We start from the raw sequence: 27,621 nt of genomic DNA on the forward strand, positions 1-27,621 counted from the left end.
ACCTGGAGGGGGAACACACTTGGTGTCCTTAGTCTACGTGCACCTTGCAGTGTGGGGTCAATCATGGACACTCCTTAGTGGGTTTCCCTAATTTATGAAACTATGATGATTTTTTTTTTCCAGACCTTTGTTTGGAAAAACGAACTTCTTTTGTACAAGCCAGACACTTCTCTAGTTAGGAGAAGGCTAGCATTGTAAATAACGGCAGCATTTACGTTCTCTCTAAAAATCCCCTAGTTATATTAAAACATAGGGCTGTGGAGCAAAATAGGCACACTCAATGTGCAGGCTGAAGAACTCCATTAATTTGGTCCTCAGTCAGAATTCTACCTATGTGCGGAACACTAAATTTGTACTTTTTGTACTGTGGCATCCATCATCCCCAAACTGTTGAAGAACAAGTCATGAAACTAGGAGGACTGTGTGTGAGTTTTGTGTCTTCCCACGAGCAAGAATGTCCTTTGAATTTTATGGATAAGGGCTTCTATTGTAAAGTCAGACGTAAATTATACTTATGAGGCAGGTGTTTTAGGCGAAGCAACTACACCCCAGAACGAGCACAACGTCTCCAAATGTCAAGACCAACACAGTATCCAAGTGCCATAGACCTGTAGATCACCAGCATCTATTGTCTCAAAAATGGCTCACAAAGTCTGTAACCAAACACTCTTTAGGAAAACCCAAACTGCGCAATTGTCCAAAAATATTTATTAAAATTTATAGAAGCTGAATTTAACATTTTTTTTTTTAACAAACGCAAGATTTAGAAAGGTGGGGGTCCCTGAATTAATGGCCAGTGCATAAGGTATATTCTCCAGTACATTTAGGTACAATAACGTGAGAATTCTGGACTACAAAATCCCTCATATTATGACATGGTGGGGAAACTGACTTTAGGCCTAATTCCGCAAATTCGACGTCTGAAAGGAAAGAAGTCTGTTCAAGAGAATACCCCGGAAACTAGTTTTCAAATGCGGCACCAGATAACAGCTTATACTAAAGCCATCATCCGAATGCCTTGAAAAATGCATGTATTGACAAATGAGTTTGTGAACCGTAAAGACTTCTGCTTCTTCAGTTAACCCCAATCCCTGGGCTGCATGCCTTCATGATGTGTACTACCAAACCTCCATCAATATGGGCGACAATTAAGACATTCACATCGTTTCTGATCTCTAGGTGGTGTACTCCTTTATATGCTGCACTTCAATTGGTATATTCCATGTTAAGATGAATTGACCTTTGGCATTTTTAAAATATTACCCATCAATGACAAGATCAGGTGAAATAGAGTTGGAGTGCAATATAGGGATGAGTAGGGGTCATCAGCACAATTAACCGTCTGACAACCCGTCTGTAAGGCCATAGTTATATGCCTTGTCCACAACAGCCAGGACAATTGAATCCCCTATCTACTCAAAGGTTCGTTTAACCTCAGAGTACCCTTTTTTCCAAAGCTGTAGGTGCCACAGTTGAGCAGTAGTATACTGATAAGCCCAGACATCAGTTGCAGGGGGAATCATTTCAGGCTCAGTAAGTGGCAGCCCCAATCCCATTTATCTTTGTCAAGTCACATGATGCAACAGATTTCTCCCAAGCGAAAAAAGCACCAAAGGTTTCTATTTTGGCCCCATGTTTATACTTCCACGAGTTTAGGGTGGGGATGCTAGTGCATCACAAACTGAGTCCCGGCTTTCGGAGCAATATCCACAGGGCCTTATCCCAGACTGTATTCTATGCCTGGAAGTACCCGCTTCAGTCTCCAGCCAGGAGACAGTTATGAGTTTATGGATTTAAAACAGCATAAAGGTTAGTACTTATGAATAAAACCTGTCTTTTTAATAGACCCTTGTGTGCCAGCAGTCACAGTATACAGGGTCTGTCGGGGTGAAATCTGGACCCTCCTTGTAATCCTGCAGTCATCCCCATTCAAGCGATTCACAAAATGCACTAATCAGTAAAGCACTTGCCAAGACCTAGAAAAAGTCTCTTTCCACAGCAAATGAAATATTTACCATAGAGACTGCAACAAATACAGAGTTTAAAAGGTGTTGTGGCTCATAACGATTACCACAACTGTTCTGTCATATTAGGCAGGCTTGTGGCAAGTGCAAAGATTATGCAGCTCAATCTGTTATTGCTTTGTCAACTCAAATCATACTGCCTCTCACTTCAGCCGCATGTCAGGTACGTTAAGGAGAGACCCCGAGAAAGGATCTTGACCAGCCATGCCGAAAGGATTGGCCAACAGGTCTCTAGAACATCTGCAACAAAATAAAAAGAGTGTTGGCATGAATTTAAAAGATTTTTGTTTTCCACAGAATCCAACGAGAACCTCGCAACTGACACTAAAGATCAACAAGTAACTAATTTAATTGAGGGCAACTCATGGGCTGATGGTGGGAGTAGGAGCAATGCGAAGGAACAGATGTTCCTGTGCCCCCCCTCCAACCCACCCACTGTCTACGTATCCAGAAGTTTTTGAATTACAAATAACCATACACTGTAAACGGCAAAATAGATCTCTATACAATATTTACAAACAGTACAAACATTGTCAAAAGTTACACCGCCTTTGGAAGGGTCAAGGCATTTGGTCGTTACGTAACAGATTCAACAAGGAAAAGGAACCCTGCAAACATATGTGCATAAAATATAATGTCCTAGTTCCCATAGTTTCTGCATTTTCAAATCCACTGATTGCAAACTGGCTCTTTGCAAACAGATCTTGTTTACATCACTCCGAGGTAATCCCTTGTCTCACGATGCAGAATTAGCAGCTTTACCCGACGTGACAAAACTATTCCTCTTCATAACTTCAAAGTCATCCATCCTGCAGAGGAGTCTGAAACCAGAGTCTGAAACACTGCTTCATTCTTCGCCCTGGGACAGCTTGGCCACATCTGCTTACAGATTTACACGGTACACACTCGAATAATGAACTTCTGACAGAATGTGCCATTAAGTTGGTATTTTCAGTCAAAGGGACAGAGAAGTAGTATGATCAAAACTACCTGTCTGTATTTAGATTCCTGCCACTTCAATACACTTGTGTTCACACCATGGTCTGCTGCCCTTCTTCAACTCGTTGACAGGTAAAAATGGCTCCTTCCCAAGCATGATAAAAGTACCCTTTCTGTGGAAAGATGTAAAGCAGCTATAGACCTCTGAAGCAAATGTGTGAGCCCTGGATGAGAATCTGCCCTGGAAACAATCTTCTTTCAGGGCAAATGGAGCAGAAATCAAAGCGAAAGCCTGGATCACTTCCAGGAGAGAAGAAGCGTGGTGTTCTTTGCGATACCGGATGCCAGTTAGTGAAGAGGCCGATAGGGAAACGTCATACCAGGTATGAACGACTGAACCGAGGGGAGCGTAGGGTGAGACGGCCGCGCCCCATGTGCTGGGTATCCCAGAGGAGGTGTGTGGATGTGAGGATAGAATCCAGGCGGCAGGCTTGTGTGGGCAGGCTGCTGTTGTTGTTGTGGCTGAACCGGACCAGAAATCACCAGCTGCAGCAGACTGAAACACAAAGAGAAAGAATACAAATTCTATGGTTAAAATTCATAAATAATCTTCCTCTTCATAGAAAAAAAAACCACACCAGCACAGAGAAAAAGCAACCTTTACTTGATTGACTCATCAAGCATGAATGAAGCAGCCATTCTCCTAAGGTCACAGCTAGCAAATCAGCACAGATTATTAGGTCAATCTGTGGTGCACTTACAAAAGGACTCTGTGACCTTCGCTCCTTTACCCCACTAACAGCACTTGAAAACGCATCAAAAAGATACAAGTCACCAAATGTATTTCCCATTGGTGTACGAGTGGCAGTCTAAGGGGTTAAAAAAGTCTAGGCTCCCAAAAAAACCTTTGTCTTCTCTCTTCCTAGCTCTTTCGCATGCCTCTTTTATTCTTTTATTCCTGCCCCCCCCCCCCCTCATTCTGGTCTCAAGCCCCACCCCTCCACCTTGCTATTCGGACAGCATCTCATTCTTGTCCTGTCTCAAACTCCATTCCTTGCAGGTCCCATCATTCCTTCCATTCCTCTCAGCCATTTGTGTCTCGGCCAATAGGCTACAGTTTTTTTTGTCATTTTTCCCCACACCTCCTCCATTCTGGCACCTAACAATTTTGGCTCTACTCCATCCCATTTCTAGGCATTCTCCCCCCTTTACAAATATGTATTGTTGTTCTCCTGGCTCTCTGAACTAATCAGGGCCACGTGTATCTTCTTGTCCACCTAGTGGCTCCTTGTCAATCCGGACCTGCTCCTTACCTGTGCAGACTCTTGCGTTTCTTGTCTCGTCCTCCATCTGCTTACTTATATAGTTAAATTATAGAAACGCAGTTTTTGGGAAAAAGTCCTCAATAAGACTTCGTTAAGGTGTGCTGTCTGTCCATTTGTTATGTTTTCCTTCACTGGCCTTGACAATCTGCCACCCCACTTTAGGTGCTCCACCTTCTTGAAGCGAAGTAACGCCGGTAAAAGGGCACCTCTATCCGCAAGGGAAGCTATGGTGCCCTTTTATCAGACGGTCATCTGCCTGGCGTGGAGGGCAGTGTATTGCAGTTTAAGGCTTTACAGGCTTCCCTGATGGAGAGGCTGCCTAAAGGTCATTTCCTATAAAGGCATGACCACTTTCTATAACTCGCGTGGGGCTGTATGTATGTGCTTCACCCAAGTTCGACATAAAGACTGTATAAGAATGATTGATGTCGATTGGCACAATGACAGTAAGATTGCAAACAATGGTGCTTCCCTACAGGCTGTTTAGTCATGTTGCCATGACACCATGTGCATCTTTAATGTATGGCCTCAGCCCCACATAATGGAGTTTCCTAGTGGATAGAAAAGGAATCCCGACCTTTTCCTTCCATCTTTGGAATAGGCTCCAAAGAGCTAACTGAAACCAATTCACTCATTTCTACTGTCGCTGTCTCTTGCCTAGCAACTGTCCGCAGCAGTCTGGCATGAATCACCAAAATGAAGTTTACCAAATGTGACTGGTCTGATCTCCGACTAACTATGCTGAAGTTAGAGGACAGGGTCTTCTTACAGAAATATGCAGCCAGTCAGTAAGGAGGTAAGTTCTTTATTTTATGTAAGGCCGTTAGGTTACATCAATATCAGGTAGGTCTTGTCTCTGTTCCATCTTCTCACGCAACATCCCTATCTTGCTTTCACTCCGCACCACACACTAACATTCTATTCCATCATTTAATCTCAGCATTCTAGACACAAACTAAAAAAAACAGGGAATGGGGACAGACAAAAATACTACACAACTCCCTTTCGTAAAAGCAACGAATGAAAGGACAGTCATTCACTTGCATATGAAGTACAATCATAAGCGACTACTCAATTGTCAACGTGTCTAGCCTACACTTTCATGCATTATCAAATCAATCAAACTCTCTCACATATGGGCAGACACACAAAGACAACAAACAGAAGTCACAGAAACTCTGGAACGGTTCAAGACATGAGGCTTCACACAACTCATGTCAAAGAAACAAGAGAACAAGTTTGACTACCATTTTACAACGGTCCAAAACATGCAAGTGTTAGGGCCTCATGTCCCCGGAGGTCACGACACCAAGTCTGTATAATAACAATGACACCATCTAACATTTATGCATGCAGGACATATACTCATGACCAGCCAGTGATGGGACAGCCAGGGAACTGAAATCACAGGCTTCGTTTGACAAAGGGATGAGGGTGTATACCCCAAGTCTACACATTCAAGGCACAAAACAAAGAAAAACAGGAAAGCTTAACCATTTTTTACTTCATCTCAAAATTCCCTTGACCAGAGTAAAACAAAACCGGTCATCACAACTACACAATGTTTCACAGACACCCACATCACAATACTAAAGTATGCAGGTGACACAGACACAACATTCTCTCACAACTTCTCATCTTCTACAAGAAATGCATACATCCTCACAAGGTTCGCCCAATCCTCCACACACAAACGTGCAGACCAGCACTCCAACATGCACAGAACTCAGTCACAAGAGCTGTCTAGACCAACAGGACCAAATTTCAAGCTGAGGAAAGCATCTAATCGGCCACACCCTTCGGAAACTAGAAAGGTCCTGATGTATCCCAAACACAATTATGACACCCTCCAGTAGATGCACATTAACATTTATTGATGTAATATAGCAATCAAAGAGCAGTCCAGCAATACAACCATTGACACCAAACCCCAGCAGCAGTTGAAGTACTCACCAACAACCCACTAGCGCTACATCAAACATTACACGACAACACTGCCTGACTCCATTATATGCAAATTGAATAAAACACACAAGGTAATTACAAACATACTTGGTCTCCTGTAGTACACTCCTGACAATTCTTCTCATTTGTACATAAAGGGGACTGTCAGGTGAAACTTGGGGCAATCACCCACAACGACACAGTATACTACACATTTCCACTCCAGAGGTTACTTCTCCATGCAACCTCTCACAACAAGGTACTTCTATTCTCCCACTTTGCACCCAGGGGGTACTCCCCCATGCAACTTTTCACAAAAGAAAACTACACTTCTCCAAATTAAAACACCATGGATAAACATTCTGCTATTGCAAAGACATCTTAGAATATCTGTCATCACTGGTGAGAGAGAATATGAACGAAAAGACAACTATATTACACAAAGGCATTTTATTCCCCAAATGTATGATAAATACTGGACCTTTCAAGATAGTATTTCGTACTTTATATAGATATCAAGGAGAGACTGTACATCCGAGTTGAGAAGAACATTTGCCAATGAAAAACCTTTGATGGTGCCTGTCCTCCTTCAGGGCAGTAATGAACCATGGGGTTTGGAAAACTCAATTTACCTAGGACCAACCAGACAAAGTGGAGGTGAACAGCCTAAAATGGGAAGAGCTGACTAGCGAATGTTAGAACAAATCACATAAGGCCCAGGTGGCTTACTATCTGCAAGGGGTGATGGCCTTAATTGTCAAAACCACCTAGGAGCAGATCCCAGACTCGGCTCTCCCCGTGCGGCTGCATTGTTCTTCCTCCCATCTTGCCCTTGCTCCCACCTCCCCCCACTGTTGAGTGTCTTCTCCTTACTTTTCCCTAGTTTTCACTGCTTTCTCCTTGCCTTTTCGCTTGTTTTTGAGTGCCTTCTCCTGGATTTTCCCCTATTTTATACTGCTTTCTTCTTGCTTCCCCACCCCTTGTTTTCACTGTCTCCTTCATGGTACCTCGTTTTCACTGCTTTCTTCTTGCTCACCCCATTTGATTGAGTGCCATATCCTCACTTTTCCCCTCGTTTTTCCGACTTTCTCCTTGCTTCCACCCCCTCCGAGTGCCACCTTCTTGCTCTTCCCTCGTTTTCACTGCTATCTCCTTGCTTTTCTCCCTCATTTTTTTGAGTACTTCCTCCTTGCTTTCCCCTCGTTTTCACTTTCTCCTTGATTTTCCCATTTTTGAGTGCCTTTGCCTTGCGCTTCCCTCGTCGTTTTCACCGCTTTCTCCTTGCTTGCCCCTGTTTTTTGAGTGACATCGCCTCACTTTTACCTCCTTTTCATGGCTTTCTCCTTGCTTGCTGTTTTGTTGATGGAATCCTCCTTACTGTTCCCTCGCTTTCACTGCTTTTTCCTTGCTCCTCCTTCGTTTTCACTACTTTCTCTTTGCTTTTCCCCTATTTTTGAGTGCCTTTTCCTTGCCTTTCCCTCCTTCTCACTGCTTTCTCCTTGCTTTTCCCCATTGTTTGAGTGCCTTCTCCTTGCTTTCCCTTCGTTTTTACTGCTTTCTCCTGGAGTTTCCTGTTTTTTGAGTGCCTTCTCCTTCCTCTTCCCTCGTTTTCTCCTTGCTTTTCCCTTGTCACTGCTTTCTCGTTGCTTTCTCACCTGTTTGGTTGAGGGAATCCTCCTTGCTCTGCCTTAGTTTTCACTGCTTTCTCCTTGCTCTTCCTTTGTTTTCACTGCTTTCTCCTTGATTGTCCCATTTTGAGTGCCTTCCCCTTGCTCTTCCCTCGTTCCCACTGCTTTCTCCTTGCCTTTTCCCATTTTTTTGAGTGCCTTCTCCTTGCCTTTCCCTCATTTTCACAGCTTGCTCCTTGCTTTCGCTTCCATTTTTTGAGTGCCTTCTCCTTGCTTTTCTCTCATTTTTACTGCTTTCTCATTGCTTCCCCTTCACTTTTTGAGTGCCTTCTTCCGAAGGGCCCTCAAGATCAGGCTGTTGGAATGAGCGTCCAGGACCTGAGAGCACCTAAATACCCCATCGGGTGATTTGCTGCACTTTACAAATCCTGATTGACTGAGAAGCATAGAGATCCTTGAGGTTCAAGGGGCCAAAGCAATCACTTATGTTCCAGAGCACAAATATCCCTATTAAACTGGATACAGAGGCTGAGCTAACCTTGGCAACCTGAATCCTCATTTGGATGCAGCACTGAGAGAGAAAGAGAGAGAGAGAGTGTGAGTGTGTGTGTGAGAGTGTCTGTGTCTGTATTTTTGTCTCCTTTCCACTGACAAAACAGCACTAGGGTGTCAAGCCCATTGAGATGTCCAATTTGGGTCTGAGACACTCAAAGTAGAGGACCATTTCATAACAATCTATTAACAGCGTATCTGCCCCATTCTGGCATTCTATCAACTAAGTTCTGTTTTACAAACATTGCTGCAAGTACCGAAGACCTACACAAACAGCCAGCATCTTCTCATTGCTTAAAATCTGCCACAGGCTTCAATGTTAACTGGGAAGCTAGGAATTAGCATTTAATGGCTACATAATGTTTAGGGTTGCATTGCAGCCCTGTAAGGTGCTAGTTTATATGAATCATAGTTTCAAATGTTCTCTTTACTTTCCCATTAATGAAAGACATACTCTTCTTACAGCAAAGTTTGGACATTGCGCTTTTTGTGTTATTTTCTGGCATGCTGCATCTGAGTTTCTAACCCCTGCAACTGCCAAAAATAAGTTTCAGCTACTTGAATTTGCTGTCTCTTGGTGTAACATGGTTTTCCAAATTGATTCCAAACAAAATTAGGTGCCATGGGACACCAGTAGATAACAACAGTACACACACTATTTTTAATGCCAAATAACCACTAATTGCTCCAAGATCTCAAAAAAGCCTTTTGTATAAAGTTCCATATTGATGAGAATGCAGTCAGTGACACCTCAATAGAAATGCAAACATCAGATATGGACTGATTTATACTTGAAGATGTAGGATTATATGTTGCAACGTTAAGAAACTCTAGTTGACTAGCTCTCTTCACAGGAGATTGAAACTAACCAGACAGACCACTGAACCAACAATTATCCGAAACAATAAGAAACACCCATCCTAGGTCTCTGTCCTCACATATTCAATGGGTTATGCATATTATTTCCTGCCCGTCTCAATTAACAAAGCCAAATATTCTCCGTCCTCAAGGTACTACTAGCAATACGTTGCTCCCACCTCGTATTGCAAGCACACACCATCTGCCCTGTTGGCTACCACAGTTAAGATTGGCACAACACAGAGTAACAAAACCAATTTGAGAAGAGAAAGTTCCAGGTGCAAGGGAAAAAACATAAATCCAAAAGAAGGATGTATATAGCAGAAGCACCAACGGATGAGGAACAGTGGTGTGTGTCCTGTATATACATAACCATAGAAAAACACCAGCATTGGCAAAACCTGTAGCTCTAGCCTATGGATGAGCTTTTGGCTTTAGCAATCAGATGGGGTGGTGAACAGGGTGGCAGGTGGTGGGGAGCAGGAGGATAAAAAAAAGCAGTATTAAAGCAGCTAGAGCTGGTTGCGTCATAGCATTTCTTTCTTTGTGCCTGAATGGGGGAGGGGGCGAAGATGAAACAGGTTCATGGCAGATGGTCATTTCAGACAACACAAGGTCGCCAGATGAAACAGTGTCAGGGTGGGTGGGGAGATGAAACCAGGTCTGGGTGGCGAGGAAGAGGAAACCAGGTCTTGGGTGATGAAACCAGGTCAGGGTGGGTGGGTTTGTGGTTGGAAGGTAAAAACCAGTTCAGGGTGGGTGGGGGAAGATGTAACCAAGTCAGGGTGGGTGTGTGTTTGAGGGGAAGATAAAACCAGGTCAGAGTGTGTGGGTGGGTGAGGAAGATAAAACCAGGTCAGAGTGGGTGGGAAGATGAAACCAAGTCAATGGAAAGATTAAACCAAGACTGGGAAGATGAAACCAGGTCAGGGTTGGGGGGGGGGGGGGGGGGGGGTGAGATGATACCAGGCCAAGGTTGGTGGGTGTAAAGCAATCCAGACCTAGGTGGATGTAAAGGAATCCAGACCTGGGTGGATGTAAAGGAATCCAGTCCTGGGTGGGTGTAAAGGAATCCAGGCCTGGGTGGGTGTAAAGGAATCCAGGCCTGGGTGGGTGTAAAGGAATCCAGGCCTGGGTGGGTGTAAAGGAATCCAGGCCTGGGTGGGTGTAAAGGAATCCAGGCCTGGGTGGGTGTAAAGGAATCCAGGCCTGGGTGGGTGTAAAGGAATCCAGTCCCGGGTGGAGGAGGGGGTGTAAAGGAATCCAGTCCTGGGTGGGGGAGGGGGTGTAAAGGAATCCAGTCCTGGGTGGGGGTGGGTGTAATGGAATCCAGGCCTGGGAGGGTGGGTGGGGGAAAGGAATCCAGGCCTGGGAGGGAGGGTGGGTGGGTGGGGGAAAGGAATCCAGGCCTGGGTGGGTGGGGGAAAGGAATCCAGGCCTGGGTGGGTGGGGGAAAGGAATCCAGGCCTTTGGAAAGGAATCCAGGCCTTTGGAAAGGAAACCAGGCCGGGGGGAAAGGAATCCAGGCCGGGGGGAAAGGAATCCAGGCCGGGGGGAAAGGAATCCAGGCCGGGGGGAAAGGAATCCAGGCCGGGGGGAAAGGAATCCAGGCCGGGGGGAAAGGAATCCAGGCCGGGGGGAAAGGAATCCAGGCCTGGGTGGGTGGGCCTGGGTGGGTGGGGGGAAAGGAAACCAGGCCAAGCGAAAGAAATCCAGGCCTGGGTGGGTGGGGGGAAAGGAATCCAGGCCTGGGTGGGTGGGGGTGTGGGGGTAAGGAATCCAGGCCTGGGTGGGTGGGGGTGTGGGGGTAAGGAATCCAGGCCTGGGTGGGGGTAAGGAATCCAGGCCTGGGTGGGTGGGTGGGGGGTAAGGAATCCAGGCCTGGGTGGGTGGGTGGGGGGTAAGGAATCCAGGCCTGGGTGGGTGGGGGTAAGGAATCCAGGCCTGGGTGAGAGATAAGGAATCCAGGCTTGTGGGGTAAGGAATCCAGGCCTGGGTATGTGGGTGGTAAGGAATCCAGGCCTGGGTATGTGGGGGGTAAGGAATCCAGGTCTAGGTGGGTGGGGGTAAGGAATCCAGGCCATGGGTGGTAGGGAATCCAGGCCTGGGTGGGTGGTGGGAGGTGTTTAAGAAATCCAGGCCTGGGTGGGGGGTAAGGAATCCAGGTCTGGGTTTAAGGAATCCATGCCTGGGTGGGTGGGGTGAGGGGTAAGGAATCCAGGTCTGGGTGAGTGGGTTGGGGGTAAGGAATCCAGGTCTGGGTGAGTGGGTTGGGGGTAAGGAATCCAGGTCTGGGTGAGTGGGGTGGGGGTAAGGAATCCAGGTCTGGGTGAGTGGGTTGGGGGTAAGCAATCTAGGTCTGGGTGAGTGAGGTGGGGGTAAGGAATCCAGGCCTGGGTGGGGGAAGGAATCCAGCCTCTTGGGGCAAGAAATCCAGCCCTTGGGGGGAGAGGAATCCAGCCCCTTGGGGGGGGGGAGAGGAATCCAGCCCCTTGGGGGGGGGGGGAGAGGAATCCAGCCCCTTGGGGGGGGGAGAGGAATCCAGCCCCTTGGGGGGAAAGGAATCCAGCCCTGGGTCAGTGGGTGGGGGGAAAGGAATCCAGCCCTGGGTCGGTGGGTGGGGGGGAAAGGAATCCAGCCCTGGGTGGGTGGGTGGGGGGGGAAAGGAATCCAGCCCTGGGTGGGTGGGTGGGGGGGGAAAGGAATCCAGCCCTGGGTGGGTGGGTGGGTGGGGGGGGAAAGGAATCCAGCCCTGGGTGGGTGGGGGGGGGAAGGAATCCAGCCCTGGGTGGGTGGGGGGGGGGGGGGGGTAAGGAATCCAGCCCTGGGTGGGTGGGGGGGGGTAAGGAATCCAGCCCTGGGTGGGTGGGGGGTGAAAGGAATCCAGCCCTGGGTGGGTGGGGGGTGAAAGGAATCCAGCCCTGGGTGGGTGGGGGGTGAAAGGAATCCAGCCCTGGGTGGGTGGGGGGTGAAAGGAATCCAGCCCTGGGTGGGTGGGGGGTGAAAGGAATCCAGCCCTGGGTGGGTGGGGGGGGGGGGAAGGAATCCAGCCCTGGGTGGGTGTGGGGGGGGGGGGAAGGAATCCAGCCCTGGGTGGGTGGGGGAAGGAATCCAGCCCTGGGTGGGTGGGGGGGGGAGGAATCCAGCCCTGGGTGGGTGGGGGGGGGAGGAATCCAGCCCTGGGTGGGTGGGGGGGGGAGGAATCCAGCCCTGGGTGGGTGGGGGGGGAAGGAATCCAGCCCTGGGTGGGTGGGGGGTGAAAGGAACCCAGCCCTGGGTGGGTGGGGGGTGAAAGGAACCCAGCCCTGGGTGGGTGGGGGGTGAAAGGAACCCAGCCCTGGGTGGGTGGGGGGTGAAAGGAACCCAGCCCTGGGTGGGTGGGGGGTGAAAGGAACCCAGCCCTGGGTGGGTGGGGGGTGAAAGGAACCCAGCCCTGGGTGGGTGGGGGGTGAAAGGAACCCAGCCCTGGGTGGGTGGGGGGTGAAAGGAACCCAGCCCTGGGTGGGTTGGGGGTGAAAGGAATCCAGCCCTGGGTGGGTGGGGGGGTGAAAGGAATCCAGCCCTGGGTGGGTGGGGGGTGAAAGGAACCCAGCCCTGGGTGGGTGGGGGGTGAAAGGAATCCAGCCCTGGGTGGGTGGGGGGTGAAAGGAATCCAGCCCTGGGGGGGCAGGGGGGGGAGGAATCCAGCCCTGGGTGGGTGGGGGGGGGAGGAATCCAGCTCTTGGGGGGGCAGGAATCCAGCCCTGGGTGGGTGGGGGGGGGGGAGGAATCCAGCCCTGGGTGGGTGGGGGGGGGAAGGAATCCAGCCCTGGGTGGGTGGGGGAAAGGAACCCAGCCCTGGGTGGGTGGGGGGTGAAAGGAACCCAGCCCTGGGTGGGTGGTGAAAGGAACCCAGCCCTGGGTGGGTGGGGGGGTGAAAGGAACCCAGCCCTGGGTGGGTGGGGGGTGAAAGGAACCCAGCCCTGGGTGGGTTGGGGGTGAAAGGAACCCAGCCCTGGGTGGGTGGGGGGTGAAAGGAATCCAGCCCTGGGTGGGTGGGGGGTGAAAGGAACCCAGCCCTGGGTGGGTGGGGGGTGAAAGGAATCCAGCCCTGGGTGGGTGGGGGGTGAAAGGAATCCAGCCCTGGGGGGGCAGGGGGGGGAGGAATCCAGCCCGGGGTGGGTGGGGGGGGGAGGAATCCAGCTCTTGGGGGGGCAGGAATCCAGCCCTGGGTGGGTGGGGGGGGGGGAGGAATCCAGCCCTGGGTGGGTGGGGGGGGGAAGGAATCCAGCCCTGGGTGGGTGGGGGGTGAAAGGAATCCAGCCCTGGGGGGGCAGGGGGGGGAGGAATCCAGCCCGGGGTGGGTGGGGGGGGGGGGGGGGGGAAGGAATCCAGCCCTGGGTGGGTGGGGAGGGGAAAGGAATCCAGCCCTGGGTGGGTGGGGAGGGGAAGGAATCCAGCCCTGGGTGGATGGGGGGGTGGGGGAAGGAATCCAGCCCTGGGTGGGTGGGGAGGGGAAAGGAATCTAGCCCTGGGTGGGTGTGGGGGGGGGGGAAGGAATCCAGCCCTTAGGGGAAGGAATCCAGCCCTGGGTGGGTGGGGGGGGGGAAAGGAATCCAGCCCTGGGCTGGGTGGGTGGGGGGGGGAAGGAATCCAGCCCTGGGTGGGTGGGTGGGGGGGGAAGGAATCCAGCCCTGGGTGGGTGGGGGGGGGGGAAAGGAATCCAGACCTGGGTGGGTGGGGGGGGAAGGAATCCAGCCCTGGGTGGGTGGGGGGGGGGAGGAATCCAGCCCTGGGTGGGTGGGGGGGGGGAAGGAATCCAGCCCTGGGTGGTTGGGGAGGGGAAAGGAATCCAGCCCTGGGTGGGTGGGGAGAGGAAAGGAATCCAGCCCTGGGTGGGTAGGGGGGGGGGAAGGAATCCAGCCCTGGGTGGGTGGGGGGGGAAGGAATCCAGCCCTGGGCTGGGTGGGTGGGGGGGGGAAGGAATCCAGCCCTGGGTGGGTGGGGGGGGGAAAGGAATCCAGACCTGGGTGGGTGGGGGGGGGAAGGAATCCAGCCCTGGGTGGGTGGGGGGGGGAAGGAATCCAGCCCTGGGTGGGTGGGGGGGGGAAGGAATCCAGCCCTGGGTGGGTGGGTGGGGGAAGGAATCCAGCCCTGGGTGGGTGGGTGGGGGAAGGAATCCAGCCCTTGGGGGGAAAGGAATCCAGCCCTGGGTGGGTGGGGGGGGAGAGGAATCCAGCCCTGGGTGGGGGGGGGGGGGAGAGGAATCCAGCCCTGGGTGGGGGGGGGGGGGAGAGGAATCCAGCCCTGGGTGGGGGGGGGGGGAGAGGAATCCAGCCCTGGGTGGGGGGGGGGGGGAGAGGAATCCAGCCCTGGGTGGGGGGGGGGGGGAAGAGGAATCCAGCCCATAAAGCAATCCAGCCCTGGGTAAAGGAATCCAGCCCACTAGGAATCCAACCCTTAAAGGAATCCAGGCCTGGGTGGGTGGTGGAAAGGAATCCAGGCCTGGATGGGTGGCGTTGGGAGAAAGGAATCCAGGCCTGGGAGGGTGGGTGGCATTGGGGGGAAAGGAATTCAGGCCTAGGTGTATGGGGTGGGGGGGAAACGGAATATAGGGTTGGGTGGGTGGGGGGAAACAAATCTAGGCCTGGGTGGGGGGAAACAAATCCAGGCCTGGGTGGGGGGAAACAAATCCAGGCCTGGGTGGGTGGGGGGAAACGAATCCAGGCCTGGGTGGGTGGGGGGAAACGAATCCAGGCCTGGGTGGGTGGGTGGGGTGGAAAATGAATCCAGCCCTTGGGGGGGGGGAATGAATCCAGGCCTGGGTGGGTGAGTGGGTGATGGGGGAAATGAATCCAGGCCTGGGTGGGTGGGTTGGGGGGGGAAATGAATCCAGGCCTGGGTGGGTGGGTTGGGGGGGGAATGAATCCAGGCCCCTGGGGGAAAATGAATCCAGGCCTGGGTGGGAAATGAATCCAGGCCTGGGTGGGGGGGTATGAATCCAGGCCTGGGTGGGTGGGGGTATGAATCCAGGCCTGGGTGGGTGGATGGGGGTATGAATCCAGGCCTGGGTGGGTGGGTGGGGGTATGAATCCAGGCCTGGGTGGGTGGGTGGGGGTATGAATCCAGGCCTGGGTGGGTGGGTGGGGGTATGAATCCAGGCCTGGGTGGGTGGGTGGGGGTATGAATCCAGGCCTGGGTGGGTGGGTGGGGGTATGAATCCAGGCCTGGGTGGGTGGGTGGGGGTATGAATCCAGGCCTGGGTGGGTGGGTGGGGGTATGAATCCAGGCCTGGGTGGGTGGGTGGGGGTATGAATCCAGGCCTCTAAATCAATCCAGGCCTGGGTGGGTGGGGGGTGGGTGGGAAATGAATCCAGGCCTATGGGGGAAATGAATCCAGGCCTGGGTGGGTGGATGGGGAGGGAAATGAATCCAGGCCTGGGTGGGTGGGTAGGGGAAATGAATCCAGGCCTGGGTGGGTGGGTGGGGAAATGAATCCAGGCCTGGGTGGGTGGGGAAATGAATCCAGGCCTGGGTGGGTGGGTGAGGGGGAAATGAATCCAGGCCTGGGTGGGTGGGTGGGGGGGAAATGAATCCAGGCCTGGGTGGGTGGAAAATGAATCCAGGCCTGGGTGGGTGGGGGGGGGCAAATGAATCCAGGCCTTGGGGGGCGGGGGGAATGAATCCAGGCCTGGGTGGGGGGAAAGAATCCAGGCCAATGGGAAATGAATCCAGGCCTGGGTGGGGGGGGGAATGAATCCAGGCCTGGGTGGGGGGGGGGGGAATGAATCCAGGCCTGGGTGGGTGGTTGGGGGGGGGGGAAATGAATCCAGGCCTGGGTGGGTGGTTGGGGGGGGGGAAATGAATCCAGGCCTGGGTGGGTGGAAATGAATCCAGGCCTGGTGGGTATGGGGGGGGAATTAATCCAGGCCAGGGTGGGTATGGGGGGGGGGGAAATGAATCCAGGCCAGGGTGGGTATGGGGGTGGGGGAAAGAAATCCAGGCCAGGGTGGGTAGGGGAAAGGAATCCAGGCCTTGAAAGGAATCCAGGCCGGGGTGGGGGGGGGGGATGAATCCAGGCCTGGGTGGGGGGGGGGGGAATGAATCCAGGCCTGGGTGGGTGGATGGGGGGGAAATGAATCCAGGCCTGGGTGGGTGGATGGGGGGGAAATGAATCCAGGCCTGGGTGGGTGGGGGGGAAATGAATCCATGCCTGGGTGGGTGGGTGAATGGGGAAATGAATCCAGGCCTGGGTGGGTGGGTGGGTGGGGAAATGAATCCAGGCCTGGGTGGGTGGGTGGGTGGGGAAATGAATCCAGGCCTTTGGGAAAATAATCCAGGCCTGACAGGGTGGGGGGGGAAAAGAATCCAGGCCTTTGGGGGGGAAATTAATCCAGGCCTGGGTGGGTGGGGGGGAAATGAATCCAGGGTGGACGGGGCAGGCGAGCGGGATAAAAAGCAACAGGGACGGGGCAGGCGAGCGGGATAAAAAGCAACAGGGACGGGGCAGGCGAGCGTGATAAAAATGCAACAGGGACGGGTGGGGGATAAGAAGCAACAGGGACGGGTGGGGGATAAGAAGCAACAGGGACGGGTGGGGGATAAGAAGCAACAGGGACGGGGTGGGGGATAAGAAGCAACAGGTACGGGTGGGTGGGGGGATAAGAAGCAACAAGTACGGGGCGGGTGGGTGGGGGGATAAGAAGCAACAGGTACGGGGTGGGTGGGTGGGGGATAAGAAGCAACAGGTACGGGGTGGGTGGGTGGGGGATAAGAAGCAACAGGTACGGGGTGGGTGGGGGATAAGAAGCAACAGGTACGGGGTGGGCGGGTGGGGGATAAGAAGCAACAGGTACGGGGTGGGCGGGTGGGGGATAAGAAGCAACAGGTACGGGGTGGGCGGGTGGGGGATAAGAAGCAACAGGTACGGGGTGGGCGGGTGGGGGATAAGAAGCAACAGGTACGGGGTGGGCGGGTGGGGGATAAGAAGCAACAGGTAGGGGGCGGGCGGGTGGGGGATAAGAAGCAACAGGTAGGGGGCGGGCGGGTGGGGGATAAGAAGCAACAGGTAGGGGGCGGGCGGGTGGGGGATAAGAAGCAACAGGTAGGGGGCGGGCGGGTGGGGGATAAGAAGCAACAGGTAGGGGGCGGGCGGGTGGGGGATAAGAAGCAACAGGTAGGGTGCGGGCGGGTGGGGGATAAGAAGCAACAGGTAGGGGGCGGTGCGGGCGGGTGGGGGATAAGAAGCAACAGGTAGGGGGCGGGCGGGTGGGGGATAAGAAGCAACAGGTAGGGGGCGGGCGGGTGGGGGATAAGAAGCAACAGGTAGGGGGCGGGCGGGTGGGGGATAAGAAGCAACAGGTAGGGGGCGGGCGGGTGGGGGATAAGAAGCAACAGGTAGGGGGCGGGCGGGTGGGGGATAAGAAGCAACAGGTAGGGGGCGGGCGGGTGGGGGATAAGAAGCAACAGGTAGGGGGCGGGCGGGTGGGGGATAAGAAGCAACAGGTAGGGGGCGGGCGGGTGGGGGATAAGAAGCAACAGGTAGGGGGCGGGCGGGTGGGGGATAAGAGGCAACAGGTAGGGGGCGGGCGGGTGGGGGATAAGAAGCAACAGGTAGGGGGCGGGTGGGGGATAAGAAGCAACAGGTAGGGGGCGGGCGGGTGGGGGATAAGAAGCAACAGGTAGGGGGCGGGCGGGTGGGGGATAAGAAGCAACAGGTAGGGGGCGGGCGGGTGGGGGATAAGAAGCAACAGGTAGGGGGCGGGCGGGTGGGGGATAAGAAGCAACAGGTAGGGTGCGGGCGGGTGGGGGATAAGAAGCAACAGGTAGGGGGCGGGCGGGTGGGGGATAAGAAGCAACAGGTACGGGGCGGGCGGGTGGGGGATAAGAAGCAACAGGTACGGGGCGGGCGGGTGGGGGATAAGAAGCAACAGGTACGGGGCGGGCGGGTGGGGGATAAGAAGCAACAGGTACGGGGCGGGCGGGTGGGGGATAAGAAGCAACAGGTACGGGGCGGGCGGGTGGGGGATAAGAAGCAACAGGTACGGGGCGGGCGGGTGGGGGATAAGAAGCAACAGGTACGGGGCGGGCGGGTGGGGGATAAGAAGCAACAGGTACGGGGCGGGCGGGGTGGCGGATAAGAAGCAACAGGTACGGGGCGGGCGGGTGGGGGATAAGAAGCAACAGGTACGGGGCGGGCGGGTGGGGGATAAGAAGCAACAGGTAGGTTGATAAGAAGCAACAGGTAGGGGGCGGGCGGGTGGGGGATAAGAAGCAACAGGTAGGGGGCGGGCGGGTGGGGGATAAGAAGCAACAGGTAGGGGGCGGGCGGGCGGGTGGGGGATAAGAAGCAACAGGTAGGGGGCGGGCGGGCGGGTGGGGGATAAGAAGCAACAGGTAGGGTGATAAGAAGCAACAGGTAGGGGGCGGGTGGGGGATAAGAAGCAACAGGTACGGGGCGGGCGGGTGGGGGAGAAGAAGCAACAGGTACGGGGCGGGCGGGTGGGGGAGAAGAAGCAACAGGTACGGGGCGGGCGGGTGGGGGAGGAGAAGCAACAGGTACGGGGCGGGCGGGTGGGGGAGAAGAAGCAACAGGTAGGGGGCGGGCGGGTGGGGGATAAGAAGCAACAGGTAGGGGGCGGGCGGGTTGGGGATAAGAAGCAACAGGTAGGGGGCGGGCGGGTGGGTGGGGGATAAGAAGCAACAGGTAGGGGGCGGGCGGGTGGGGGATAAGAAGCAACAGGTAGGGGGCGGGCGGGTGGGGGATAAGAAGCAACAGGTAGGGGGCGGGCGGGTGGGGGATAAGAAGCAACAGGTAGGGGGTGGGCGGGTGGGGGATAAGAAGCAACAGGTAGGGGGTGGGCGGGTGGGGGATAAGAAGCAACAGGTAGGGGGCGGGCGGGTGGGGGATAAGAAGCAACAGGTAGGGGGCGGGCGGGTGGGGGATAAGAAGCAACAGGTAGGGGGCGGGCGGGTGGGGGATAAGAAGCAACAGGTAGGGTGATAAGAAGCAACAGGTAGGGGGATAAGAAGCAACAGGTAGGGGGCGGGCGGGTGGGGGATAAGAAGCAACAGGGACCGGACAGGGGATTAGAAGTGACAGGGATGGGGCGGACGGGGGATAAGAAGCGACAAGGATGGGGCGGACGGGGGGATAAGAAGCGACAGGGATGGGGCGGATAAGAAGCGACAGGGATGGGGCGGATGGGGGGATAAGAAGCGACAGGGATGGGGGGATAAGTACCAACAGGAATGGGGCGGACGGGGGGATAAGAAGCAACAGGAGTGGGGCTTACAGGGGGATAAGAAGCGACAATGGGGCGGACGGGGGGATAAGAAGCAACAGGGATGGGGTGGGCGGGAGTTATACGAAGCAAGAAGGCAGCGGCAAATGAGACACAATGAAGCCCACAAACGGTAAGCAAAGGGCATCATGCCCCTTACATAAGATAACATCTCTAGCAAGTGAGAGCACATACACTAGCACACAAGTGCTCACGCAGGCAGGATCTAAAAAGGTCCTATGCAACAAATCTGTTGTCTAGAAATCTTAATGTGACACATGAAAAGAACTCAAGCAATCTTCAGCAAACTAAGAACACGAGTTCTTAATCAGTCTGAACTCAAGAGTAACCAATTATGTGCATTGAGTCTCATCAGGAGATTCTGAGGAGTAAAGAACAGTCCTCTATACCCAGTCTTGCATTACTAACAATCACCACCTATCAGCTTTCTAGAGTGTTTCTCTGTATGATGTCACCTTGGGTGTTGAGATATATGGTGGTATCATTCCCCGTAGGGCTCTTATAAAGGGAAAAAATTGTTTAGTGAAATAACTTTCTCCCAGACAGATAAAAAGAAGACTGGAATATTAATCCACGAGAGTTTGAAATCCTCTTGCAATCCCAATAGATATGTAAAGGTGAGAATTACAATTAAACTACCTCATGATCAAGGTCCTTGTTATAGAGTAAGGGAATCCTCACAAGTCTTAAAGATCAACTATTACTACGTCATTACTAAGAATCATCAGTTATTGGAACAGAGTTTGCCAAATACACAGAGTTCAAGATAAACTTGCAAATGAAAATGCAAGATCTTCTGAAACTAGGTTTACCTTTTGTTGACTTTCTGAACAAGATGGCCCCAATTACTATAGAAAGACGTGTTTGTAAATGAGTCCAGAAGTTAACCTGAGATGAATACTACTCACCAGCACTTGCCACCCTAGACCATGTCTTTTATCCCTTTTACACTCTGCATTTATTTGCATCCTTCACACACACCTTTCATGGTCCAACCATAATCTCCACACCTTCTTTATCAAGTGTATAACCTTGCTTTCATCGAATCCCTCCACTTTCCTTATTTCATCATCCACTTTCAGTTAGACATCAAATACTACTGGACAACCACTCGCACCTAGGGCCATATGTAAGAACACATTTTCCCATAGACACAGAATGGGTAAAACCCTTTGATACATCTGGCCCCTAGTTAGGTAGATTCATGAAACTGTGGTCTCTCATCTTCTTCCCTGAAATGCTGTTCTCTGTTAAAAAAGTTCCTCTGCATTTTTAGGTTGCTCTAGTACACCTAGTAGCATGAAGATTGTTTCTGAAATGTTGTTACATAAAGCATACAAAAAATAAAAATGCAAAAAAGAAATGTCAAGAACGTTGAACAGACATCATACACATTACACCTCAGTACTGAAATGTGCCCATCGCCACTGTAGGACTTAAATCAGGAGTCTACAAACTTTCAAATAACGATTCGCTATTTATAATCTATAAAAAGAGACCTGAGCTACTAATGATCATTTCTGATTTGATCACTACTGTAACAGTTGTCCATAATTATAGAGGACATAATTTGCAGGATTACTGGCAGTGACCACTCATATCTATATCACCATATTAAGTGATGCCAAAGTATGTCCAGAATATTGACTAATAAGATATCATGAAGATATATATATATATTTGACGGTTGGGAAGTTTAGACGCTTGATCAGAGAAGAGTCATTGACCCTATGATTGGCACGTACTAGTTGTGCATGAATGGCGGGGCCTGGCATGTTAAGAGATCATGCCTTAGAGGGCGCCTGAATAAGGGGATGGGGGAGATGAAGAAATCACATATGACTACCCACTCAGGTGTGTTATTTTCTACATATCAACTATACATATTTATCATATTTTCAGATTTTTTATTTTTTCAATATTTTTCTTCATCATTAATATGCTTTACCATCTGCTCGTCCTTGATGATGTATTTTTACAGTTGGGATTAATACATCATGTCTCAGCCCCGATTTCATCGTAATGAACGCTGATCTTGAACAGGCTGCGTGGAAATGCTTTTTAAAGATGAACTGATGTTGCATCGAAACAGATACTTGTCATGCTTTCTTTTTTTTTTGTTTTGTTTTTTGCTGTTAGGGTACTCCTGATGTTGAAATATTTATGACACTTATCAACGGATTTCCATATAAATTGTCGTAGCTAGAGTGATGTTGATCTAGATCACTAAGGCATTCAGAAGTGAGTCCGTATTAAAATTAATTTGCAGTGACTCTTATGTTTGTGTTACGCACTCACTTGATGTTTGTGTTCACTTTTAAAAGTGGGTAAAAAAATGGCGTCTGTATTTGAGAAAGGCAAAGTTTGGGGACGAAACGTGCGACACTTCTTTGGCCAAATATATATCCACACAGTCTTCTCGTCAAGCAGTGACGCAGCGGCACAATCTGTGGTTTTCTCATAACATTACGTCGATTCAAAAAGCCATATAGGTGAAAAATATTTCACCGCCTATATTTTCAGTTGTTCCCAAACAAAAAAACAATTAACAGCCAACGGGTTTCAGCATTACACCTTCAACTGCGCCTCAGTCACTTATAATGGAAACCCTTCTATTTCACAGTCCCTTCTCGGTTTCATTGGCCCAATAACTAAAACGCTCCATATCCCAACCCCCAATCACTAAATTGACCCATCCCGTCCTCCATTTTTATTCACAAATGTATTCCAGTTAATACATACAATAAGTGGAACAAAGAAACCTCATTTTCCATAAACACAAATATGCACTTTAAACGTTCATGTTTTAAAACAGAAAATATTTTATTTTTTAATCATTTTCTCACACCCTCCTTTTTGGAAGAAGCATCTGCATTTTCAAAAAACACACTGAAACTGTGTGTCCGAGCAATGGTACATGTTGCCATCCAAAAATGCACAACATAAAACATTCACACTTATGGATACAATACATGAAAAATCAAGTAGTCGTGATTCACATGCCAGATCGTAATTATGGGCTTCACACTCCATTCAAGATTTTTTTTAGAATGCATTCAGAAATAACCCCCAACTCCTTGTAAAATCCTCCTAAGGGGACATATGCTGCTACTCTACTAAACAAATGTCAGTCATAAAACAACATGTCTCTATAAAGTAGGGGTTTATCAAATAAAGTGCAGAAGACAAGCGAACATTTTCATCAATGCCATCAAGAGCCTCATCAAAAATCCTTGCTAACTGTACTCCACTAAACGTCCAACTATCCATTACCCTCGGCTACACAATTCTATATTGCATCGTAAAGTGCCATGTGCTTCCCCTCAAAAAACACAATGGATTTTGAAACAACCAGTCTAAGAAACATACGATGTCATAATACTTCTTTTTCTCAAAATGACATGTACTGTGAAAGAAGGGATTCATAAAAAAAACGCATATGACAAGCTAACATTCCAGTCATAAATTTTCATACACTATTTATCAATCGGTTTTAAGACAATCTAAGGAGTATAAGGTGCCATAACACTTCTTTTTCTTAAAGTGACATGCACTGTATTTGATGAACACAGCGCATTAGAAACTCACATTTCATTCATGAATTTTTATACACTGTACATCAAAGTTCCACGTATTACTCAATCCTTTAAATGGGCTTTTCACAGGCTAAGGGATGTTCTGATTCCGTCACACGAGCACTCTGTTGTCTCTCTCTCTCTCTCTCTCTCTCTCACACACACACACACACACACACACACACACACACACTGAAGACATTCATCTTCAAGATGAAGTGTTAAGAATGTAAATAAAATTATGCATATCCTGATACATTTACCTTCATGATATTGTGGCATATTGTCTTTATTCTGGATACAAAATTTTGGCTTGGCGATATTTCAAATTTGATGTTTATTACAGTGGAACACCAACCACCCCTAAACATAAGACTGGGCTACTAATACCAATATCAGGAAAAACATTCTCATAATAAAATGCTAATGAAATAATCTGAGGGGTGAGTGCTCAATGGCACAAAGGAAACACTAAAAGCTACAAATCTCCTCTTAAAATACATGCTTTTAAAACACATATACACTTTCCATTTTAGGTTAAAGAAAATATTGTCTTTTTCCTGCAAAGCAGCATTTGTCAATAAGATTACAGTAGACCCCTCTGAATTAAGTAATGTGCTGGGCTGAGCTTCAGGGATATACTTCCAGGGTACTGGTAAACTACAAGTAGCCAATTAGCTCCCGGAGATAAATGACTTAAATCAATCCCTGCTTCAGCTGTACTTCAAACATTACTTGGAGCTCATGCGAATGCAAACAAAGAGCTATAACAATGTACCTCAATTTTATCACACACCAAAGTATTTTGCTTCCCGAATCATAGCGATGCCTTGGTCAAAAAAACCTCAATATTGGCGTGCAATACACTGTTAATCTAGCAGTTCAACCTTATATGTAACTGCTTCTAATACACCTTGATCCTGCTGTTTGGGAGAAGTAGGTTAGTACTAAGAACCACAGTTGATGCTCCTCCTTCGCAAAAGTTTCCATACTATTATATTACTTGAACCTTAGGAAACACCTATGTTAAAATAGATTTTCTTCAGCTTAACCTCAGACTAATTTAGAACTCCGAGGTCACACAGCTTTACAAATACTGCTTGATACTGTTCTATTGAACGAAGGAACAGTAAAAGAAACACTCAAACACGGTGCAAAGTGCAATCCATGCAGATAAACGCTTGTCAACCTTTTAGGGCTCGTACGGGCTATATAAATACTACATGCAATACTTACTTATTGTGTGGAAGTCTAGCGCACACTGTTCTTAAATCATCTTAAAAAAAGAAAAAACAAACATAAGAAATTAGAATATGTGCAAAAAATAATGTGGGAAATAGTTTATGCAGTAGTGTGATTCAGTAAACTCATTCGGCAACTCATCAGCGTATGAATCATTAAAAAATATAAATACAATACTTAATGCCACTATAATAATGGTATGATGCGGATATCTGGCAGAATGTTAACTGCTTATTAACTGAAAATTATCTGAGAGGAAAGGATTGCACCCAGAGAAATATTCAATCCAACCCAAGACACAGTTTTAACAACAATTCAAGTATAACTGATCTATATATCAATAAATCACCAACATCTAATAATTCCCCTTGGTTATCCCAGTTTGAATTTAATTAACCTAAATGGCATTGCGTAAGTCAATCCCCAAAAATTCCAGAAATCCAACTAGTACATATGCTTTTAGCAATCCATAAGGTTTCTGTGAGTAGAGCAAAATAATTCCTAAATTCACTGTTTCTTATATGTCAATATTTTTGGGTATTTTATTTGTATAACAAGGAAACAAGTTTTAGAAAAACAAGATTAAATACAAGATACATTAAAATACCTTTCCCTAAACAATATTATTATAGTGAGTTCAGTCAGAAGCTACACATCAATTTATTCAAAACAGTTGATCTGGAGATATTACATGAATCAAATCAGTTCCCTTTGTCTTCATAGCCAAAAATAATTTGGGTGAACATTACCAAATTGTGTTGTATTAGTTTATACATGGTTAGCACATAATTACAACCACAATTAGTTGAAGTTGTACTTAATGAACTGTGTTCTGATGACTGCGCTCGCACTACTTTTGACCCTCGTGGAGGATGGGTGATTCAGCGACAATTTTTACATTTACTACAGGGTATTTAGGATGACGAGGCTGGTTAATTATTTAGAAGGGATAGATTTTAATTTCTATCAAATTATGTTGATTGTTGCTTTTAACAGTTAGAAATATATCCATTTTTGGCATGCAAATTGACAGATGACCTCAAAAGCGAAGAAGTCATACCAAGTTCAAAAGAGGCCTGATCATTAGATTGGGCTTCCTATGTGGTTGGACACGTTCCGTAGATGTCCATGGAGGCACATGGAGAATGTAAAAACCGGATGATATTCTAGTGACTTTTGATGCAAAGTGAGACTGGCGTATCAGAGGGGGTTCAGAAAATGTGTACAGTTGATTCCTTTATTTAACACGAGATATCTAAGTAAGTGAGATAAATAAAGAGTAATGACTGTGAAGGTTTAGGAATGCAGGGAGGGGTGATAGCAATGGAAAGCAACATTTCACTTCAGTTCAGGCATGGAAGTCATTTTTTAGCAAAGAACTAAGGATAAATATTTTTTGCTGCCACACCTGTAAGAAGAATCATCAATAATTCTTTAACTATGGGAACCTTTCCTGAGGACCTCGAAAAAGGCATACATACACCAGTTATTAAATAAAACAAACCTTGACCCACAGGTCCCTAACAACTACAGACCGATTACAAATTGACCTTTCCTGGGCAAACTGATAGAAAGAGCAGCTTTCACCCAGATGCCACAATTCATTGACGATAACTCCATATTTCCAGACTACCAAACTGGATTCCACCCGGAAGAGGCACTGAATCTGCACTCACCGTAATCTGGGATGATCTTGAAAACACAGTCGACCGCAATGGAGTTGCTGCACTACTTCTCTTGGACCTCTCAGCTGCCTTTGACACGGTTGACGCTGACACCCTAATTCAAAGACTTCACAAAGCTGGCATCGAGGGAACTGCTCTCCACTGGATCACATTCTACCTTCAAAACAGAACAAATGTCATCTATTCTCCCCCTTTCTCTTCCAAACCCTACTTCACAAAAGCAGGGGTCCCTCAAAGATCAATCATCTCATCTATGCTTTTCATCATCTATGTGATGTCATTACCAGAATTGATCAATGAATTCCAACTCACATGCTACAACTATGCAGGTGACACACAAATACTCCTTAAATTGCAATGCCCAAAAGACATTGGAAACTCACAAATCTTCAGTTGCCTCAGAGACATCAGTGGCTGACTTGGGGCCATCTCAAACTGAAGTCTTCCAAAACAGAAATACTTACATGTGGAGAATGGAAAAATTATGACCCACTGTGCACTTGGCCTGACAATCTGGTACCACCTCCTCAAGTATCTAAGGGAGTTAAAAACCTTGGAATTACCATGGACTTCAAGTTAACAATGATTCCCAAGTGGACAAATTAGTACGATCAAGCTTCTTCACCTCAAACTCTGTGACTCATATTTCCCACCTCTAGCTTCAACACCAAGGTCCAGGCTACTATCTCTCTTGTACTATCTAAACTAGATTACGTCAATGGCCGCTACCATGGACCATCTCTATCTACTATGAAAAAACGCATTCAGAACTCTACTGCCAGACTACTATGACATTTAAAGCCACAAGCCCACATCTCCCCTGCCTTGAAGGCACTATATTGGTTACCAGAAGATCCAACTTCAAGCTGCTTTGTATCACCCACAAAGCAATACATGGAACAGGGCCACATTTTTTATCAGGAATAAAATCACCAAATACATTCAAGAAAGAAGCCTCTGCTTAACATTGGCACCCAGTCTTAAAACACCACCATACAAGAATAAGACTATAGGTGGTACATCCTTCTCTGTTCAAGCGACCAAGCTATGGAATTAATTACCCCCCAAATATAAGATCTACAGATAACTATCTTGTCTTCAGAAGACTACTCGAGGGATTTAAAAAAAAATAAAAAATATATATATATATATATATATATATATATATATATATATATATATATATATATATATATATATATATATATATATATATATGGAAAATGTCACTTACCCAGTGTACATCAGTTCGTGGCATGAGACGCTGCAGATTCACATGCTTTGCACATCCCGCCATCTAGTGTTGGGCTCGGAGTGTTACAAGTTGTTTTTCTTCGAAGAGTCTTTCGAGTCACGAGATCGAGGGACTCCTCCCCTTTCGGCTCCATTGCGCATGGGCGTCGACTCCATCTTAGATTGTTTTCCCCGCAGAGGGTGAGGTAGGAGTTGTGTATTACAGTAATAGTGCCCATGCTATGGAGTAAACATGTATGTACATAATGTAGTTTAAAGTGATATATTTACAAATGTTCAAGATCAACTTCGAAACGGCTACAGGCTCCCGGG

General features: G+C 49.1%; 1 protein-coding gene across 1 annotated transcript in view; it reads right to left on the reverse strand.

Annotated features, from left to right (window-relative positions):
* Window positions 1-691: 691 nt before the first annotated feature.
* INTS15 (integrator complex subunit 15) overlaps window positions 692-27,621 on the reverse strand; it is an 85,637-nt gene continuing 58,707 nt past the window's right edge. Inside the window, exons 7-8 of the mRNA XM_069210438.1 lie at window positions 24,365-24,404; window positions 692-3,519 (exon numbers count right to left, since the gene is read on the reverse strand). Coding sequence (XP_069066539.1) covers window positions 3,312-3,519; window positions 24,365-24,404 — 248 coding nt within the window. The 3' untranslated portion in view covers window positions 692-3,311. The remainder of the gene's footprint in view (window positions 3,520-24,364; window positions 24,405-27,621) is intronic.

The sequence above is a fragment of the Pleurodeles waltl genome, chromosome 10, assembly GCF_031143425.1.
Source record: "Pleurodeles waltl isolate 20211129_DDA chromosome 10, aPleWal1.hap1.20221129, whole genome shotgun sequence".
In the NCBI taxonomy this organism is placed as follows: domain Eukaryota; kingdom Metazoa; phylum Chordata; class Amphibia; order Caudata; family Salamandridae; genus Pleurodeles; species Pleurodeles waltl.